This window comes from Falco cherrug, chromosome 10 (genome assembly GCF_023634085.1).
Source record: "Falco cherrug isolate bFalChe1 chromosome 10, bFalChe1.pri, whole genome shotgun sequence".
Classification (NCBI taxonomy): Eukaryota; Metazoa; Chordata; class Aves; order Falconiformes; family Falconidae; genus Falco; species Falco cherrug.
Window position 1 is genome coordinate 17,109,434 of NC_073706.1, and position 19,638 is coordinate 17,129,071.

A 19,638-nucleotide genomic window follows, 5' to 3' on the forward strand; every position below is an offset into this window, starting at 1 on the left:
TGCCGGGAGGCGGGGCTGCGCCGCTCCGACCGTTACCCGGAAGCGGATGTGACGCGCAGTCGGGCGGTGCGCGGCGGTGGCAGCTCCAGCCGCCATGGAGGTGCGGGAGCCGCTGCGGGACCTCTGCGGCGCTCTGCGGGCCGTGTTAGCGCGGGTCCGAGGTGCGGACCGGGGCCGGGCGGGGGCGGGGCCGGGCCGGGCCACCTCCCCGCTGGCTGAGGCCTCTCTCTGCCTTTACAGAGGGCGAGCCGAGTGAGGGCCGCGAGGCGTTCGAGCTGCCGCGCTTCTGGGACGCCCTAGGTAGGGGTGGGGGGCCGGGCGGGGGCGCGGGGCCGTGCTGCGGGGCCGGGCGGGGGCGGCGGCGCGGGGCCGTGCTGGGGAGGCCGGGCGGGGGCGGCGGCGCGGGGCCGTGCTGCGGGGGCCGGGCGGGGGCGGCGGGGCGAACCAGAGGAGCCAGAGCAGCCGCTAGGCCTGTAGGCGGGTGTCCGCTGTGCCGGTGCCTGATCGGGCTCCGACTTGGGAGCGAAACGCCCGGTAGCGCTCCGGCCAGGGCTTTGGCACTTGCCCTCCGGCCCGGGGCATGGGCGTTGACAACGCAGCGGCCGGTAACGGGGAGTTGTCATAGCTGGGGTTTCAAAGCCTTTGGCCTCTGCTAAAGCCTCACAGCACATCCTGGTGAAGGTGTCGTGGACCAGGACACAAAACACGGTTGTAAGTATCACTAAGTTAAAAAAAAAGCAGAAAAAAAGACATAGACACATGCAACATGCATGGCACAGATGCTCTGTGGAAGTTTTCTTACTCTGTAGTGAGATTTACCTTACGTCTTTTTATCGCTTGGGAGGAAGAAATGGTAATCAAGCAGTAGGGCACAGCAGCATCGCAGATGTTGCTCATCTAGCTGTTCTGTTCTTTTGGTTTTTACCCATTACTTTCTATTCTTTTGCTCCCGTTGAATCGCTTTTAGGTCAGACATTCAAAGTAACATCACAGGAGGCTACAAAGCTGAGTCTAGCATTCTCAAGGCCTCCACCGACTTCTGCAGAGGTGAGTGAAAGTCCCTCCCCAGTCCCTGAAATTGCAGTGTGTGTGACAAGTGTCAGGTGTCTCTTAGTTCACCGGACTAAACCGAAGTCATTTAGTTCAGCGCAAACAAGGAATGTTGGTGTGGGCTATGCACTGTGGAGTGTATTAATCCAATTCCAGAATTTCCCAGAGAACTAATTTCTGTAACAGGGAGACATACCAAACAGAAGTATTCTTACATACTTTTCTTTAATATCTACAGCTGATTGCTGGTAGAGACAGGATATTGGACAATACAGACCTTAAATCTAACAAAGAGTATGCAATATTTTTGCTGGTAATTGAGCGAGGTTTATCGTACCTGTGTTTGGAGGAGCAAAAGAAAGACCTCCAGTTCAGAATAATGATTTAAGCTACTTCTTCCACTGTGATGCATGTCCACAACACCAGGGCATGTTTTGTTACCAAATTATGAGGCAGCTTACGATGTACACAGCTTGCTTACTGTATCTTCTTGTGCTGTATTTGCTTCTCAAGCAAGATGGCCATTACTATGCTTTCCTTTTCTCAAAGCAATCTGAACCTAAGTGATTGCTTGTGAAACTTTCTAAATGCAGTACAGCCATGCACTAACTCATGTTTAGTCCTTTTGTCTCTCCATTTTCAGGATTGCCGGAAGCTGAGTGAAGATGTCCAAAATGCCATTCTTGCAGTGGCCACAGTGTACTACTGGCTCCCCAAGGGCCAAGGTGAGAGAGTGACAGCAGGGCAGTCACAACTATATAGCATGGTCATTCTTTCACCACTATATAAAGAAACATGGCACTTTAGAGCCTAATAAGAGATCTGGCATCTGCAGGAAGGCAAGTAATCGTAGCGTCATGACCAGGTAGTCCCATTATCAGCTGTTCTGTAGACTTGAAACACATTTGCGAGTGAACCACTTGTCTGTCTAGTCCTGCAGATTTCCATCTGTGAGAGAGTGATAAGGTAGGAAGTTGCGTGGTTGATTGAGCATTCATATTTATGAAGCATTGAAATCCTTGTCCAAAGTCCTTTTGGAACTGGGAAACATGTTATTTCCTTCAACATACTTGTAACTTCATTAATATAGTGTATCCACGCAAATGGAGTAGTCTACGTGTTCCTTGTCTGCAGTTGCTTTCTGTCGTTGCTGACTTTGTGGCAACTTTTTTGCTCTTTCTCAATCTTAACCAGGTACTACTCTTCGGAAGATGGTACGAGATGCTACCAGTGAAGTAGTGGAAGGAATGATCCAACTCACAGAAACAATTCTCAGTGCTCCATTGGAGAGGTAGGAATTTTGAAGAAAAAAAAAATAGGGAACAAAAAGTTACAATTACACTTCTTAGGAAGCAGCAATTGCAGATTACTTCGTAAGGGAACAGGGGGAGGCAGAAACAGAGCATTGTTATGAGGCAGGAAAAGACAGTGGCCTTATCAGCAAAGGCCCTGACCCCCAGTATCTGAGTGAGCAGAGCAGTGCTTGTGAGGGTAGTGAGGCTCAGTTGAGAGTCCGGATCATCAGACAAGCCCATAGTGATGAGGTCAAGCTGTAAAGACAGGCCAGCAAGTCAGGATCAGGGTCAGGTTCAGAGAGAGTAACCAGCATCAGACACCATCCTGTCATTGCCCAGCATGTCCATGTTGGGTCTGAGGTCCAGGCAGGAAGGTCAAATCAGGGGGTCAGGATCCGTGTCAGAATCAAGGGTGTGTGAGGCTGGGGTCAGACAGTACTGCTACACAGCTGTGATGTAGCACAAACAGGGCCCAGTGGCAGAACCCCAGGGTAAAAGCATCTCCTAGGGTAAGGAAAGGCTAGCCCTCGCTTCTAGCTTTTTTCACAATACCTCCTGTCATCAAAGGAGATGATCTCGTACTAAACTCTTCAACTGAGCCAACTAAACTCCTAGGAGAGGAGTGGAATATGCTCAAGGCCTCTCTACAGTACCCTCTTGTCCCAGTGACTGAGTGAAGTACATTTGCCTACGTGGAGAATAGATTTTTCATCCTGTCTGTGGCAAGGAAGGATGCTGGGAGCAGGATTCCCATGAAGATGCTGGATAGCATTTACACTGTTTGGCAGTTTTTGCCCTTGGAGTTATTGGACTGCTGTGGACCTCTTCCTCTCTTTATGGATTAAATGTCACTGCCCTTAGGCAGAGGTTAGCAGGCTGTAATACAGACTTCTGATTTGCATAGATCCTGAAAGATAAGCAGTACACCTAAGCATCCTGAGAGGCCTTTGTAAGAGGCTCTTGCTTCTTGTTCCAAGAGATAATTAAAGTCAGTAGGAGCAAGCACTTCTTGCTTTACACAGACATGAGATACTAGTGACAAGTTGGTTAGTGACATCTTTGCAGCAGAGCTTCTACTAGTGTGCATCATCTTTGGTGCAGAAAATAAAACTACAGTCTAGTAGAGTGGTGTTGAGTCTAGCTTTGGGGGGGGCTTTGTTTTGTTTCAGCTTGTCTCAGGAACAGCTTATATCAACTGGTGGTGTATGGGAGGCATGTGAGCAAGTGTCCAACCTGCCACGAGGTGAGTATTGTATATGCAGAACAACAGAACTAGGACGTGTTGTCTTCGAGCATCAACAGCCCTTGCAAGGGGCATTGTACTTAGTATAATGAAGGCTCACACATTCTGCAAAACCTGACTGTTTTTGAAACGTATAAGCTTGGAAGCCAGGTCAGATTCTTTGCATGGCAACAATGCAGCTCTGAGTTCTGCAGAAAGTTTGTTTCTATAATCTCAAGATCTGATGATCACAAGCCTAGGTGAATGTTGTTGCAAGGTGATTTGAATCAGTGCAGTGCCACAATTTTCATCCTTTTTGCTTTTGCAGATAACCAGGCAGCAGTTGTGTCAGCTCTGGCTGCATGTCTAGGTGTGGTCAAAGATGCTCTGGAGGAGATGGAACATGTAAGGAAGCCCCTAAGACTTTGAGGAACCTGCAGTGATGGTTGAGTTGATGGAACACAAGGATTGTTTTATATACAGGCTTTGATTTAGATTTGTTCTGATATGAATTACGCTATTGTATTATGCCCAGGTCTTAATGAGTTTTTAAACTCAAGCCTGGTTTACATTATGTAAGGTTTCTGTTAAAGTCATGGCCTGGATTGTGGGGGGCAGAGGGGAGTGGGGGAGTGGGAAGGTTTAGGTTGGTGCAAGAATGGCAGTATTTGCTAGGCTCTTGCTGTTTGCTCTCTTGAATTGGAGTGGGAGATTAGTTTTTCTTAATTCAGTCCTGCCAGAATTAACAGAATCTGGCAACTGAGATGCTGGTTGGAGAGAGGTTCCTCTATTAATTGTTTGTATGGTTTCTAGAATATGTTTTCCCTTTCTCCTGGGTCTTGCTGGATTTGATGTTAGGCTCTGGGTTTTCAGTGCGTCTGTGTTCTCAGGCTCTGGTGGAAGGGCAAGACCCCTACAGTGACATTATGGAAGATGAAGAGCTGGGCTTTCGGGGCAACAGAGATACATATTGGTCAGAAGCTGACCGGAAGCTGCTTAGCTCCTGCATGGGTTTAATGAAGGCTTCTAAAGCTTGCCTGAAGAAGGTCTTGGGTGTAGTGAAAGCTCATGGCAAAGCTGATTCTCCAGAGCACATTGCTCAGCTGGATGATCTTGCAGACATTGCTAATGACATCAGTCCAAGGTAAGCAGGTCTCTCCCCGTGCCGCCTTTTTGTCCAGAGCAATCCCTGTCTTTCTTGAGGTCTAGAGAACAGATTAGGAAAACCTTTATGGTATTGAAGCTGTGAGCAGGTGGTGGAAGCAGGTGTGGTGGGAAGACTATTATGACATAGGCTGTTGACAGCTGTGCACATTAGGAGAGGGGTGGAGCTGCAGCTGTGTCTCTTAAGGTGAGAGTGGTATACAGATGTCTGAGAAAGCAGTGAGAAGCATTTTATGGGTGTGACCGACGACGTCTCCTTGTCATGCACTGCTGTTCCCGACTTACATTTAGGGTGGGTGTAGGCTTTGACCAGGATCCATGAGTGGTGCTATCAGGACCTTTCTTCCATTGAGCCCCTCTTTCTTGTTCTAGTGTTGACGAACTGGCACTGAGCATGTATCCACCTATGAACCACTTGGCTGTGCGACTCAATGTAAGTATCTGCAGCCTGCATGTAGGTCTACTCCCTTGGCTAGAGAGGAAGGGAAGAAGTAGTCTTGGAGTGATTATATGACTTGTCAGGGAGAGGTGGGTGTTCGTGACTGTCTCAGTAACGAGTTCTTAGGGATGAAGCATTCCCTTTGGTTCTTGCACACTTATCTTCCTTCAGGTGGAAATGCATTCCTCATCTTTACTTCTTCAGGGAAGAGCATGGCTACTTGAGTTCAGAGTTGGCTCTGAAATATCATCTGTAGAGGTGTTCAATGGCAGTACCTCAGAAAAGTGAGGTATAAGGCTGCTGGTGTACTATATGTCTACTTTCTTCCTTGAGTAATGTAGACTTGCTCAAATGAAGTTATCTAAATTAAAAATACATATTAAAAATTCTCACAGTGTGGTTAAGCCCTGAAATAAGCTGCTCAGAGAAACAGTGGAATCTCTGTCTTTGGCAATACTCAAAAGTTGGCTGGGTAAGGCTCTGAGCAATCAGACTGACCATTGAGGTAGGCCTTGCTTTGAGCAGGAGGTTGTACTAGATGACTTCCAGGGGTTCCGTGCATCATAAATCAAGTACCTGTCTTCTTGTATCTGAGATTTTTTATTCTTAATTCCGGTTTCATGCCTTTGGCTGGTGGCTGATTTTGGGGGGTAAAAAGGAGAGTATTGCTTAATATCAAATTACATTACAGTCAGTCACTTGTAAGTTCAGGCCTCAATACCAGTTACCAATTTCTAATAGGCTTATCTTTTTAAAGGAAAAAGCATTTTCATGTATGCTTTAAAAAAACAAACCTTCCATTATTTTCACTTGTCCCAGCCAGCAGTAGGGTGGGAGACACTCCCAGCCAGCATGGCAGTGATAGATAGCTTCCTTCTGCATCAGGGTCTGTGGCAGTTTTACTGATTCTTGGCTGTGTTGGGCATTCCTGCGCTTCCCTTTTTTTTACAGTACTGCTGAGCCCTGTTTTTTCCATGCTTGGTTTACTTTATTTCCCTTTTGTTTCTTTCTAGGCTGCTAAGTTGGCCTCTGTATTAAAGAAAGTCTTAGAGATTACAAAGTGAGTATGAGTTACAGTTTTATTAGTGTGTGTTCCCTGCTATGCAGGTTGATATCTTTCTGCCTTCTGTCAAAGATGACTCATTTCTGGAGAGTAAATGCTGGCATTTTGGAATCAGTAAGATGTTATCCAGTCACAAATGGATGGGAATAAGAAAAGGATGGTAGGGATGAAAGTGATTCCCACTGAAGACAAACACGTGTTAAGGTTTGGGACTAGAGACATGTATGTGAGTTCTGCCTTGCTCAAAGCACTCTGGGGCTGTAGCAGTCCTGTTTTAATGGTAGTTCAGTACTTCACAATACCCATGTGTTGTCTTATATCTATGCATCCAGAACCCTAGGAGGCTTTCCTAATAAATTCCCTCCACTCTTGCAGGACAAGCCATGTATGTCCACCATCAGAGGAAGGCTGGGTGCAGTTTCTGACTGGTGCAGTAGATCACAACATGAACAAAATCAAGAACTTCACACAGGGTCAACTTTAGCTCTTCCATGTCTACATGTGTTGCTGCGGCTGGCTCTGGTATATGCTTTTCCAGTGAATCTCGCTGTTCTCCAGCTACTGAGAGAATGATGAGAACAGTATTTTTAGGAGAGAACTTTACTGCTACTTGGTGAAAGTTTCCCAGGAAGTTTCCCTTTGCCATTGCAAAAGGTGTCATTTTGCTTGGATTGCTGGGATGGTGCAGTGCTGCATCTTAATGCTGTGAATGGGCCCCATGGTTCACACATTACAACTACTACGGGGTTCAAAGAACAATAAAATATTGCTAGATTTGCATGAATGGTTTTATCTGTTTTCAGGTGGCAATGGATATGTAGGGAAGGAAAGGGCCTTGCTTCTTTTGCAAGCAGCCTGATGAAGCTTTAAAGAATATGCAGCATGGCTGCTATTTCCTGTTTAACCTTAGAGAAGAGTGAACTATCTTTCTCTTTCCTATTTCCTCAGAAAGCAGTAGAAACTATTATTTACTACTTTACCGATGTCAAGGATCTGTAGGGGTATAAGAGTATATCTCCAGGGAAATGTGACATGTGTTGTGGTTTGACCCTTGCTGGTGACTAAGCCCCACACAGCCACTCGTTCACTCCATATTTTTTTGAGATACTTTGTGAGATGCTTTTTTTGAGATACATCATGACTTTAAAGTTCTAGGATATCTTTTTTTTGCCACAGGTGGGGGAAAATGACTGAGCAGCGCTGGGTTCAGCACATATGCCTGGTGAGAAATGCAGCATCTTGAAGATTTAGGCCATCTTTGTCACAGTGAAGTTCAACGTACAAAAGTGGAGAGTGGGCATAGTGGCAGATGGGAGAGTTGAGTTTGTACAAATTACTATTCAGACATGGCTTTAAATATTACTTTAATGAAACTCTTAACGTCAATGCTTGCCTAAGATCAAGGCACAGATCATGACCACTTTTTTGTAAACAGGACAGCAGGACCTGTTCCAAGTTGAGCATCAGGCAGCTGCGATGTTGATAGTTTTGTAGCTCTTCATGTTCTGGAGTTGAAGGCAGGTAAGATGTGCAGTGAGTCTTCTGGGCCCTGCTTGGATGGGGGTGAATGGGATTTGTAGCTCTTGACTGCTTTTAGGTTGAACAGAGCCCAAGCTGAAAGGCAAGAAGGGATTATACAGGAAGCGCATCTGTTGGTATTTGTAGTTCCCAGGGCCCAGGAAGTGCATTTGCTAGATAGGAGTGTGGTGCCAAAAAAGGAAAGGGGAAAAAAAATAGAAGACAGCTAGCAGTTGTATAAACTACCACAATGGAGTTGTGATCTGACAGTAGTTTGGGAGGGAGGTAGGACAGGAGAGTTGAAGTCCCCATTTAAGGTTACTTTGTCCTAACACAGCTTCTTGAGAGAAATGTGGGGTTTTTTTTCCTGTGAAGGGCGTGCATTATTGGAGGACTTTTGGCTATGTCAGGTTTGCCTGGTTCTTCAGCAGAGAAGCAGAAGATACTCTTAAAATCGTGCCCAGGGACTGCCTTTATTGCTGACAGCGGTTAATGGGTGGAAAGATGTGTCACAAACAGTATAATTCTACTCCACTTATGGGTGGACTTATGGTCCCATAAGTTCCACTTATGGGTGTTGAAGTGGCTAGCCAAAAAGCAATTGATTTCTCAACAGCAAATATTTTCTAAATTACATAGCTCATTTTGCTGACCTGTAACTGTTGTCTTATTTAATGTGTATTTCTGCTTAAGTCTTGTGGTACTTTTCTTGTTACCCTTTTTGTTGGCAAGGGGCTTTCCTTTTGCTGTCTAGGCGTTTGGGGTTGAAGCTTTCACAAATGTTATACTAGCTTCAACTTACATATTACGCTTCTGTTGAAAGTTCTTTCATCTGGCTTTTTTTCCATTTCAGTGTGAAAATCTTCTGTGTTACCTAATAAAGGACGGGATGCCTGGGGCTGTCATGCTGTAGCAGTCTCTTCCTGCCACGTTGTTGCCTGCTTATTTTTGGGGACAGCTTTTCCTGTGTAAGGGTTTCTTTAGCTTGTATTGTGTCTCTCTTTTCCGTTTACTGTTCCTAGATTTGCACTTACCTGTACTCTCTTTGTCTGTAAATGAGCCCTCGCCCTGCAACCACTATCGTACATTTCTCCAGGGGTTCGGTGAGAGGGTTCTGGAGGCTGATCTTTGCTGTGCTTGGCTGATACTGTACCATGTTTTCTGGAAACTGTTGAAAGAAGGAAATGAGCTGAAACTGAGATAAGGAAAGAGATTCTTCTATGATTAAAGGGACATAAATGTTTTTTTGGTGCCAGAGGTCTGAACCTGAGCTGCCAGTTGCCAGAAGAGGCAAAATCCAGCTTACTTTGTCTCAACTACAGTCTTCTGCTGTAGTTTCCTTCTGCAGCATCTGACTTCGAGACTGGTAAGTTAGGAGCCATCAGGATTTCCTTATGCTCACACACAGGCAAGATAGAAGTGGGAGTACTGTATACAAGAGTGTGGCACAACTCACCTTTCCCAAACTGATGTCTTAGTGCTTTGAAAGAAGACAGCATGAGGAGAGCCACTCAACCCAGCGCATTTTTTTTTGCTGTTTATGATTATGAAAGCTGTTTTCTCGCTACTGCAGTAACGAATGATAGACTGATCTAACCTCAATAGTGAGAAGGGGTTCACAAATGCTGATCTCTTCCTGTGCGAAGTATATGTAGGTGGAGTCCTCTTCTCTCAGCATGGCAGTCAGCCTAAGCAGATGACTCTCTCCTGACCCTTTTCTGTACCGTGAATAAGGCACAAAGACCTGCAGGTTGTTAGCTGGAATACAGAGTGGTGAAATACAGATGACAATGCAGGTAAGTACAGTCTAGTCTTAGCCTGCACGGCATCTAGGAGTATTTAGTGCCTAACGTTGTACTAAAAGCTGCAGCATTTAAAGACTTAAGTGATCCCAGCTGAGTTTGCAGATTCAGAATCTCTTAAGGTGATATTGCAGAAGTGTTTTGTTTCAATCACCTACAATCAGCTGTTCAGCCAACCCTTCATAAACTTATGGCTAAGTATGTTTTTCCTGAAGTGAGAGGACGAGATGCAACTTCCTAGCCACACACCCAGCAGAGTCCTTACCTTCATTGCTTTTGAGGATAAAATGAAACTCTTCCTTCCAAAGTTGGGTAGTGGGCACACCATCATAATGCAGAGACTGGGCCCCAGCTACCAGGTGAATAGCCTTTTCTCCATCGCTGTGGTTAAACACTTCAATAGAAAGTGGAATATCTTGTCCCAGTAGCAGAGGACTCTTTGACTGGAGGTGCATGAAAAGGTTAATTGGCTCTTCAAGGGCAGTAGGGATGGTGCTAAACTCTGTTTTGCTGCTGGTGGTGGTTGTCTCAAGTTCCTTTGCCTTTCTGTAGGCTTTGTCTAGTACTTCTTGTTCCTGAAGAGAACCTGTCACAAAAAAAAGGAGCATATATTTGTAATACTCTTTCCTGTTTGCTAGTGTGAAGGAGTAAATGCAGAAGGATGGCGCTGAATTGTCCTGGTAGTACTGTAGATAACTGTTTCTAAGAGCATAGAGAAAGATCCTGCTGTGCTTCTGCTTGGAACAGTTTGAGAATTTTAGCTGACAGGACATTCATTTGATGTACCTGAAAAATTCTACTTGGAAAGATTTGTCATAGTTTTTAAAGCACCTTGGTGGTAACATCTGTCAGAGTAGAAGAGGCAGTTGCCTCAAACTATAGCTGTAGGTAGGGCACAGTACGATCTTCTCTTGTGAGGGACTGCAGCCAAGGAGACAACACGCCATAGGCTAAGATAAGATGGTAGGGTTGGATCAGGGAAACAGCGTTCAGTAACAGATTCTGAAGGGGGAGCTGCTTTTTGAGGAAGGGATTTAGATAATTTCTGGGAGCACAACAGTCCCGGAAGCTGGAGTCTGAAATACATCTATATATATATTACAAGAGTAATGAGAGGTAAATGTAGAGAGTGTACAAGTAACAGAAATCAGGAAAGAAGGGTTTCCAGACAGGAAAGTGCCAGCTGAAGAAAGGCCTGGTCTTCTAGAGATCTGGTTAATGTAATTAAGCAGGATCAAATATAGGGCATGACCTGTACTTTGACTCTGTAGATAGCAAGAGTAGGGTGTTCTTGTGCCATTCAGGAAGGGGAAGTAGTGAGTAGTGGATGACCCTAATGCTCTGGTATGGCTCTGCTCTCTAGTCCTTTACACCTCACTTAGAACACTGGCAGAGACTGTGCTCAGCTGCTCTCCTATCCCATACCTTCAGGATACTTGTAGTTGTGTGTGATATCCTCACAGCGTTCACTGCCCACACTCTTGGTGCTGATGTTGTTGCCAGTGTATTTTGTGCTACCAAGAACTGGCTTGAGGCCATCCGCTGTTTGTATCCAGACCTGGCACTTGGCATTGATGGCAGCAAAGAAGTAGCAGACATCATAATCCACTTCTATGTCCCCTTCCTTGATGGCTTGAACAGGGGCTGGCCCACAGAAGGACAGACCTGAAGAGACCATGTTGCTCAGGTAAGATTCAGATGCTTTATCAACTAGACCCATGCCTAGTTCAGACCTATACTGGGAGGGGTGAAGTATATAGTTCAGGAGGACATTAGGAAGCAGTGCTGTGATAGAGCTCCTAGAGCTACACAAGCTGCACAAACCAAACAGATGAATGATGGTTTAGTGCTTAAAGTCAACAAGGTGAGTCCTTGTCTTTTTGTATGCTTCTGCTGGAAGTTGGGAAAGGGAGAAATATTGAAATATTTGCTCCCTGCTCTACTCCACACACACACCCCACTCTCCCACCCCCACCCCCGCCGGCCAAGCCCATCTTTGATATTTTACTTCTGTTTTTTTCCTGGCAGGTGGCATCCAGTGCCTGCCACCCACTGTACTTTGGTAGCAAGTCTGCTCGAGCCATCCAGCATTCGTTCCAAACGTGAAAGGTCCTGCAAAAGACAACATCACGCGCTTATGCTAAGGGATGGAGCCCTGAGGTACAGTAAAGCTTTAGCCAAACCACAGCCAATTGATGCTCCTTTGAAAGGGCTCAATGCATGTTGAGGAGGGAAGAGACCATGTTTTTTGACACAAGTTGAGTTTTTCCAGCTGGACTGGGCTATCATTCTTCCTTTATGGGCCCTAGGAATAGGGCACCCTTCAGTTTGGGTTGTGACAATTTCTCAAGAACAGGTCATGCATACAGGATCTCTGCTGAGCTGTCTCCTATCCACCTCCCTGCAGCTGTTTACCTCTTTCACTTTCCCCCTTTACCACTTCCTAGATCTAGGTATTGTCTCAAATTCTTGCTTGGGCCCTGCCACGTTTTCTTACCAGACCCGGGTGCTTTTGTCTTGTGTAAGCAGTGTCCCATCTTCATCATAATACTCATCCACACTTAGGCAGCTGCTAGTGTTGTGAGCCCACGTAAAGCCTGTGACCACCCTGGTAGGAATTCCCAGGCACCTCAGAACTGTACAGGAGAAAGAGTTGTGAATCAGTTGTGCATCATGCCCTAAGGGTGCCTCTGCTGATAGATGTAGAGACTTTTGTGGTGCTAAGTCTATTAGAAATGGCACCGGGCCTGCTGCTTGGGCTTAGCAAGGGGCATTGCCCCCTCAGGAAATAAGCTCATAGGTGTGTTCAGTGAATGGTGTGAACTGATACTCTTTTAAGCTAGTGATGCTGAACGTTGATGAGGAAGCTGAGGATCTGCCTCTCAACTAAATGTTAAAGGTTATGTTACTGGGTGTAGAGGAATGAAGGCAGAGGGTTGATTAGCATTGATAACATGCAGCTGTGGCCTTGCCTCAGAGGCAGTGCGTTGATTGACATGGATGATGTGCAGGTTCCGCTAAGTGGTTAAATAGGCCTGGGGATGGATGGAGGAGGAGTGGTGTGGTCTGACCTCTGGAGGAAGGAGATACAGCACAGACAGTAGAATTTGACCAACAGTAAAGCCTTGTTGCAGTCTACTAGTTTGATTGTGCTGCAACAACTGGGATCTGTGTTAATTCAGGAATTCGGGCATATACTAGAGGTTCTGCAGACCAAATGAGGTTTTGCTCAACACAGGAGTCTTTGAACCACCACTGTACCTGAACACGTGACTGCAGCAAACACCCAACACTGCCCATAGCGGACAGGCTTGCATTGTGATGCAGCCCACTGCCGGAGGATGGGACTGCTTCCTAGCCACTTGGAAGGGGGTGTCCCATCATAGTATTGCCTGGTCCCACATTCTGCCAGGATTCCTCTACACTCATCGCAGTTCATCTGCAGGGAAGAGGGAAAGATTCATTAAGGAATTGCCTCTCTTTGGTAGGTATACCTCATCCTGCTTGATGAAACTACTTTCAAGGCAGATGAAACCAAAAGGATTTTTTGCGCAAAGCATGAAGGTGATAGCTGAGCAGAACAGGTGCAACAGTCTCCCCTGAGATTCACTACGTGTACTGCCGCTGCTAAGAAACTCCTCCAGCACTACTTGTCTGCTTCAGGAATATTGGGAAGGGCTGGACATGGGCAGGAGGTGTTGTTTGGAACAGCTCTGGGAGGCTTCCTCTTTGGTCAGCAGGTTGCCAAAAGCAGGGTTTGAGAAGATGCTAGCCTTTGCTCTGTGTTTCTGTCTTTTCTACAAGGGTCAGGCTGTCTGCTTTCCTTACCATGGCAGCAACTATGCGGCAGATGTAAATAGGGTTCTTGCGCTGGGTGCAATCCTTGTCTTGTTGATGGCGTTCACCTACATCCAGCAGTGTGAAGCAGATGTCAACAATATCCTCCTGAAATTGAAACAAGAACATATCATTTCAGGAAATCTGACATGAACATTTGTTCTCTGGAGTCCTTTCAAGGGTTTGTAAGTAACTATGCAGATTTTTTTTCTCCCTTTCTGCTGATAGTCTTATAAAAGTGGGCTGTGGAGGAGAGCTCCAGGCAGAGATTTGGAGGGGGGAGCACAATGTACCAAAGGCAGACCTACAGCTTTAGTGAAGCAATGTGGGAAGTACATTAGCATGATAACTACATCCCCAGACTGAGGGCAATTGATAGTTTTCTGGAGCACTTTAGGTTGGTACAGAGGTACTTTTGTGACCTGGTGGCACTAAAGTAGAATAAAATCCTGTTCTAATCACTGGCTGTGTCAGATGGCCTTGGGCAAATGGGAAGATCTACTTGTCCTTTCTGTACCTGTAAAATAAAGACGTATTACTAAGCTCTGTTAAATACTTTTATATGTGTTGATGAAAGGAAGGTGCACAAAACCCAGATATAGATAATGCATTTCTTTATAGAGGACAGCTTGAGAAAGTAGCTAAAATTGCATATACTGTGTTATGGGACTTCATACACAGGTCCCTGTTCTCCTGCACAGTCTTGGACAAAGACTGAGTGCAGAGAGCAAGGTATTTCATCAAAGCCACAGCATGAAAATGCGGAGCATCCTGTACACAGAGGAAGCATGCACCCTTCCTCTGCTGGTGGCTATAAGAGATCACAGACATATTGGACCTCTTGCTTACCTGACTGAAGTCCCAGGGTTGCGCTAGGACTGCATTTTCAGTACCCCCGTAGATGAGACCCTCTTGGTTTAAAATGTACTCCTGCCGCTGTGCCTCATTAGGCAAGAACACCTCATCATCTGTATTAGAGGAAAAAAACATCAGGAGGAAAACATTCCTGGTCTCAGATGCCCTTGCATCTCTCTTACATTAGCAGAATCCACTGCAGTCCAGGGACTTTGGCAGTCCCTGGCATTCTGCCCTGAAAAGTTCTACAGATTCTGAATCAGATGGGAAGGAAGAATTTTGTTGCCATCTCTGTTTCCTTGTGCAAAAAGTTCCTCCAGATCTAGGCTATTGCACTAGCTAGCTCCTTTACTCTCCTGGCTGTTTACTTCTTTATTCCTAAGGAAGATAAAGTGGCCTTAATCAGATGAATTATAATGTTGACTCATCTTAAAATCTTTGTTACAGGAAATACTTTATTAAACATTTTTCCCTTAGCAGGAGGACAGGGCTCTGACAGAGTACTCCAGGAACAGGGCAGAAGTGCTGAGGTGGGTGGCTTTGAGCTTTTATTAGCACTTTAGGAAGGAGGTAGGGGCTATGAGGAGCAGGGCAGGATTGGCAGGGAGCACTAGGTCAGTCAACCTCAGCCTCCACGGGGGCAGAATGCCAGAGCTCAGAAGCTGTTTTTGTGAAGTGACTGTTCCCAGCCTGCCTTTCTGTTTCTGGCCACATACCTCGGCACCAGGGATTAAAGAGAAGAGTGAAGTTGCCCAGGAGATGGGAAGACTTGGAGGCACGTAAAAGCAGTGTGTACTGGCCAATGGGAGCATTGACAGGGCTGTTCACAGAGATGGTCCAGAAGAATGGGTCTTGTTCTTCCAGTGCTGCGCTCCACTGCTTCTGGTCTTTAAGCAGGACGGAGATGTCAAATCTAGTCTGGATTCCATCTGCTTTGGAAGGATGTGATCCTGCAGCCAAACAGATCTGATTGTGGCTATTTCAGACATGCATCCTCACCCCATGCAGATTGCAGGGACCTTGTCTATATGCGGAGCCATAGCTCTCCTTTCTTGTGAGAGAGTCTTAACCCTTTAGCAGCTTAATGCCTAGTGAATCTTCCTAAGGTTAGTGCTGCACTTAGGCCTCTATGTTTGAAACTATGTATTTCATAGATTTGTAGAAAGCAGGAACAGCCAGAATGGTGCAGACCTGCTGCTCCTGGCATTCAGTGTATTGTAACAAGTCACAGCCAAATGCTTGGATTATGGTAGAACCAGCTGGGGCTGAATGCTGCTGTCATTCTCTCACTAGAAAATGCCGTAACAGATAATACCTGTAACAGGCTAGCTAAGTTTGAATATTCCTAAACCAAAAACCAGGAGAGAGCAGAGACCCCGTGACTACTTTCAAATCATAGAATAGTGAACCTGCGCTGGTTACTGTGCTGCGGTCTCTCTTCTGGAAAGAGATCTAGCTTTGATGCTGCAAGTCCCAGCACCAGGAGACTCAACCCTGCTTTAGATAAACAGTTCACTGGCCTTGCTTTTAAGTGTGGGCACCTCTGTCCAGCTCTAGAGATGGCTTTTGCCACCAGCTCTGTTCTTCAGGTGGGTGGAGGACCAGAGCTCTGATAGGTATGGTGATGATGTTACCTGTCTGTACTGTGAGGAAGGTCTTCTTCAGTAGCTGCAGGTATTTGAATATTGGAGCCGAGAAGACCACAGTGATAGTGAATGGCTGCCCTCGCCTCACCATAAGCCTTTCAGTGCTGATTTCTTCTGTGTGGTGGTTATTGTTGTTCATTGTGATCTTGAAATCACATTTTCTGATGCTCAGACCTGTAGTGTGACAAGGTACAGAATGAGTCTGGGGCTGTGAGCTGCCCACAGTCTGGGCCTGTGCCACATCCCGAGATACCCATACAGCTGATGGTGTGCTCCTGCGCTCAGTCAGCCCCCCCTGCCTTTGAGACTCTCTGCCCAGTAACTGTGAGGGCCTTCACTCTGAGCTTGGTTGTTCTTGTGTCAAGTGGCTTATTGACCTGCCTTTGCTTATACCTTAGTATCATTAAGTGAACCAACTGATTGTGCAAAAGCTCCTTCCTGCCCAGGGAAGGACATGTCACAGACCTGAGCATTCAAATGATACAGATGTTGTGGCACTGTGACTTCAGTTGAAGTCTTAGTCTGTGTACTCGAGGGCACTGATGGCACTCAAAGCAGCATCTCTCCACGTGGATACATGGTTGAAATTGTGCACAGGGGACAAGCTGTTACACCCCACTTGCAATGTGGGTGCAAGTTCTTCCAGCAGTTCCTGCACTATGTATGTCTGATAAGCACCAACGACCAGCAACTGGTGTAAACTTCACTGCTGGTTCAAATGCAGTGTGGCGGTATAGTCCTGGAACTATGCTGGATCACAGCAGATCAAACACCAGTTTTCCTTCTTTGCACCATATTAGTTGGCAATCTGACAGCCAGAGCTGCAGGAGATAGAGGAGCTCCTTCTCCTCCTGTCTCCTACACATGCATCATACACATCATACGTGCTTCTGTCAAGCACCGGAAGGGAAAATTGCCACGATTTCAAGCACCCAGTTTGGTGCTTAATAACTGTAGTGTGATCATATACTTGCACTGTTCTTCTGGTTTTGGTGGTGTTCTTAATCTTTCCAGACTTCTTGCTGACAAGCAGGTAACACCGTGGATTTTCTCAGCTTTGGGATCATCCTGACCTCACTTACCTCTTCAGCTCCCAAGTCATCACTAAGGTCCTTGAACTTGTGGGTTGTAGCTGCTGCCCCCTACATGACACATCCTGTCACCTGTCTCCCCTTGCTGACTCAGGCTCCTCCCTTTGTTCCAGAAAAAAATACTAATCCACAGAGCATTCCCCTGTTATCTAAAGCCATTGCTGCTGTGCTAAAGCCACAACTACTACTATTTACAGTTTTCCTTGGTCAGCTCTCTCCTTATGTCTAACTTGCCTTGTCCTCTGCATTGATTCTTTCATTGCTGTTGGCCCTTCTGTGTTTATTGTGGAAGTCCAGCTGGATTGTGCAACTTTGTTTTCTTTTTTCCCCGTATGAATTTTGTCATGTGTTGCTTACGGTCACTGATTCTGGCCTGGCTTTCAGATCCCTTTACAGCTGTGCTAGTTCATAGCCCTGCACCAGTTTAAACTTTACAGAGCCAGCTCTGACTTTCTATATGTTCTTCTCTGAAGATGTCTGTTCTGGCTATCTTGTAGACTGGTAAGTCATACACAGTCAGGCTCTCCTCTCCTCTCCTTCATATGACGTTCTTGGATCTTATTGTCACTTTCTGCAAGGTTACTTGGAACCTGGAACCTCTCCTTGCTCAAGTGCCTAAACCAGTCATCTCTCTGCCTCAGTTTTGTGGTCTGGCTTACCTAACTCCACGTGCTGCCCCCCATCCCCTATGTTAAGGATAACTCTCTTGCCCTTGCTTCCAAACTCTCACATGTCTGCGTTAGCTGCCTCTTACTGCTTCTCTCAAATTCCTCTTGGGCAATACCAACTTTTGTTTGCTGTCCCTTTTTCTGCAGTCCTCCATGTGAATTGAACTCCCTTAGCCTTTAGAGCACTTCCTTGGCTCCTGCCCTGTAAGAAGCTCACCTTTTCTACAAGCCTTGTGAACACTGTCTTGGAGCAAGGACAGTTATTTTTCCTGACATACAACCAGCAAATGCTCGAGACTAATCAAAGTGATTTTTGCTTACCTTGTTTCATGTCTAGTTCTGTGTACCGTGAAAGTCTTTGGTTTCTGCTTGCACTGGTGGGCTATGGATCCTTCCTTCAGCTTTCTTTAAAAATTATCCACTTGCAAAGTTGTTTGCTCCATTTCTTTATACAGGGTGGGATGTGATGTTGCCACCTCCCCTTCAGCTTATCTTGCTGGCCTGCTTTGCAGTCGTTGCTTATCTGTCAGACCAAATTAGAGACACCCACAGAAAGGGGCGACTTTTCCTACCTACAGATAAAGTTACATTCCACAGTGTGATATGAAGCCTTTAAAGACAGCTGACGACAATTTCTTTAAAAACCTGTGCATTGGGGACCCCACAGCAGGAAATGCAACTCTTAACTTGGCTCTAAACACAGTGCACAGAATGCACTTCAAATGTTAAGTGTTGAGTTGCTCCTGAACATTGACCCTAAGCTACATAGAACCTGAACCCTTCAAGGAGTAAAAAAATCCCCGTCAGTACATCCATTGCCCTTGTGCCTAATTAAAAAAAGTGAAACCACTTCAAAATGAGGAAATTTGTTAAAAGCAACAACTAAAAAAAGTAGAATTTCTGTAGCATAGTGCATACTATTTAAATATATCACACTGGAGACTTGGACTAAATACATTCTTAAAGTTGCCATGATCTAAAAGGAAGGTCACTGCATTGATGAATAATTGGTCAAAAGACAGGAGGTAAAACAGCAGAAATAAACAATTTTCACTGTGGAGCGAGTCACCAGTATTTTTGCAGAAATCTATGGTCTTCCATACTCATGAATAGTTTGAGAAGCTGATAAAAAGGCACGAGATGGCAAAGCTTGCCCAGTTATTCTGAGTAGTAAAGATGAGGGAGGCAGGTTTGGACAAATTGTAGAGGAATCTGAAGATATTGAATGACTAGGCCATAAAATAGCAAGTGTAGGCACATATACTGTAGGAAAAAGGGACCTATATCTTACATAAGCAGTGACACATTCTGAAGTAGTTGTAGGCATTCCAGAATGAGATTTGGATTTATACTAAACAGCTGCTGCACAATATTGTCCAGTGAGCTTGGTGTTTTTTCTTAGTATTCGCATATTAAACTTTACAGTTGCTTGTTTATATGCATAATTTAAGCTAAATACAAACTCTCTTAGTTTTAGTCATTTACTACTTACCCTTAATTGTATAGATTCATTTTCACAGAATTGCAGAATGGCTGAGGTGGGAAGGGAGCTCTGGAGGGCATCTTGTCTGACTCCCTGCTCAAGCAGGGCCACCTAGAGCTGGTTGCCCAGAACCGTGTCCAGACAGCTTTTGAGTATCTCCAAGGGTGGCGGCTCCGCAACCACTCTGGGCAACCTGTGCCAGCGCCCGGTCACCCGCACAGTGAAAAAGTGTTTCCTGATGTTCAGAGGGAACCAACCTCCTGTGTTACAGTTTGTGCCCATTGCCTCTGGTCCCGTCACTGGGCACCGCTGGGAAAAAGCCTGGCTCCCTCCTCTTTTCACCCTTCCTTCAGGAATTTATAGACATTGACAAGTTCGCCCCGAGCCTTCTCTTCTCCCGGCTGAACAGTCCCAGCTCTGTCAGCCTTTCCCCACATGTGAGGTGCTGCAGCCCCTCCGCAATCTTTGTGGCCCTTTGCTGGGCTCTCTCCAGTGTGCCCATGTC

The 19,638-nt window shown here is 45.9% G+C and overlaps 2 protein-coding genes across 7 annotated transcripts; one reads left to right on the top strand and one right to left on the bottom strand.

The window, feature by feature from the left end:
- The first annotated feature begins 35 nt into the window (after positions 1–35).
- On the top strand, positions 36–7,013 carry CCNDBP1 (cyclin D1 binding protein 1). 3 transcript variants are annotated; one of them, XM_055723061.1, is made up of 11 exons: positions 36–161; positions 241–300; positions 968–1,047; positions 1,694–1,775; positions 2,245–2,341; positions 3,515–3,588; positions 3,896–3,972; positions 4,458–4,711; positions 5,104–5,164; positions 6,184–6,230; positions 6,609–7,013. In XM_055723061.1, exons 1-11 carry the CDS (start codon positions 95–97, stop codon positions 6,715–6,717), a joined length of 1,008 nt encoding a protein of 335 aa, XP_055579036.1. In that variant the 5' UTR covers positions 36–94; the 3' UTR covers positions 6,718–7,013. The 3 variants fall into 3 exon arrangements, with proteins under 3 accessions (XP_055579036.1, XP_055579035.1, XP_055579037.1); XM_055723060.1 differs by lacking the exon at positions 6,184–6,230; XM_055723062.1 differs by lacking the exons at positions 6,184–6,230; positions 6,609–7,013 and adding an exon at positions 5,342–6,166.
- Positions 7,014–7,580: 567 nt separating this feature from the next.
- Positions 7,581–18,324, bottom strand: EPB42 (erythrocyte membrane protein band 4.2). 4 transcript variants are annotated; one of them, XM_055723058.1, is made up of 13 exons: positions 17,972–18,324; positions 15,880–16,065; positions 14,962–15,132; positions 14,240–14,358; positions 13,382–13,498; positions 12,815–12,992; positions 12,051–12,189; positions 11,562–11,665; positions 10,979–11,218; positions 9,819–10,139; positions 9,349–9,509; positions 8,786–8,919; positions 7,581–7,847 (listed from the first exon to the last, which is right to left on the bottom strand). In XM_055723058.1, the coding sequence occupies exons 1-13, from the start codon at positions 17,979–17,981 to the stop codon at positions 7,697–7,699; spliced, it is 2,031 nt and encodes a 676-aa protein (XP_055579033.1). In that variant the 5' UTR covers positions 17,982–18,324; the 3' UTR covers positions 7,581–7,696. The 4 variants fall into 4 exon arrangements, with proteins under 4 accessions (XP_055579033.1, XP_055579032.1, XP_055579031.1 ...); XM_055723057.1 differs by having other exon boundaries at positions 14,962–15,174; XM_055723056.1 differs by having other exon boundaries at positions 14,962–15,177.
- Between the last annotated feature and the right edge of the window lie 1,314 nt (positions 18,325–19,638).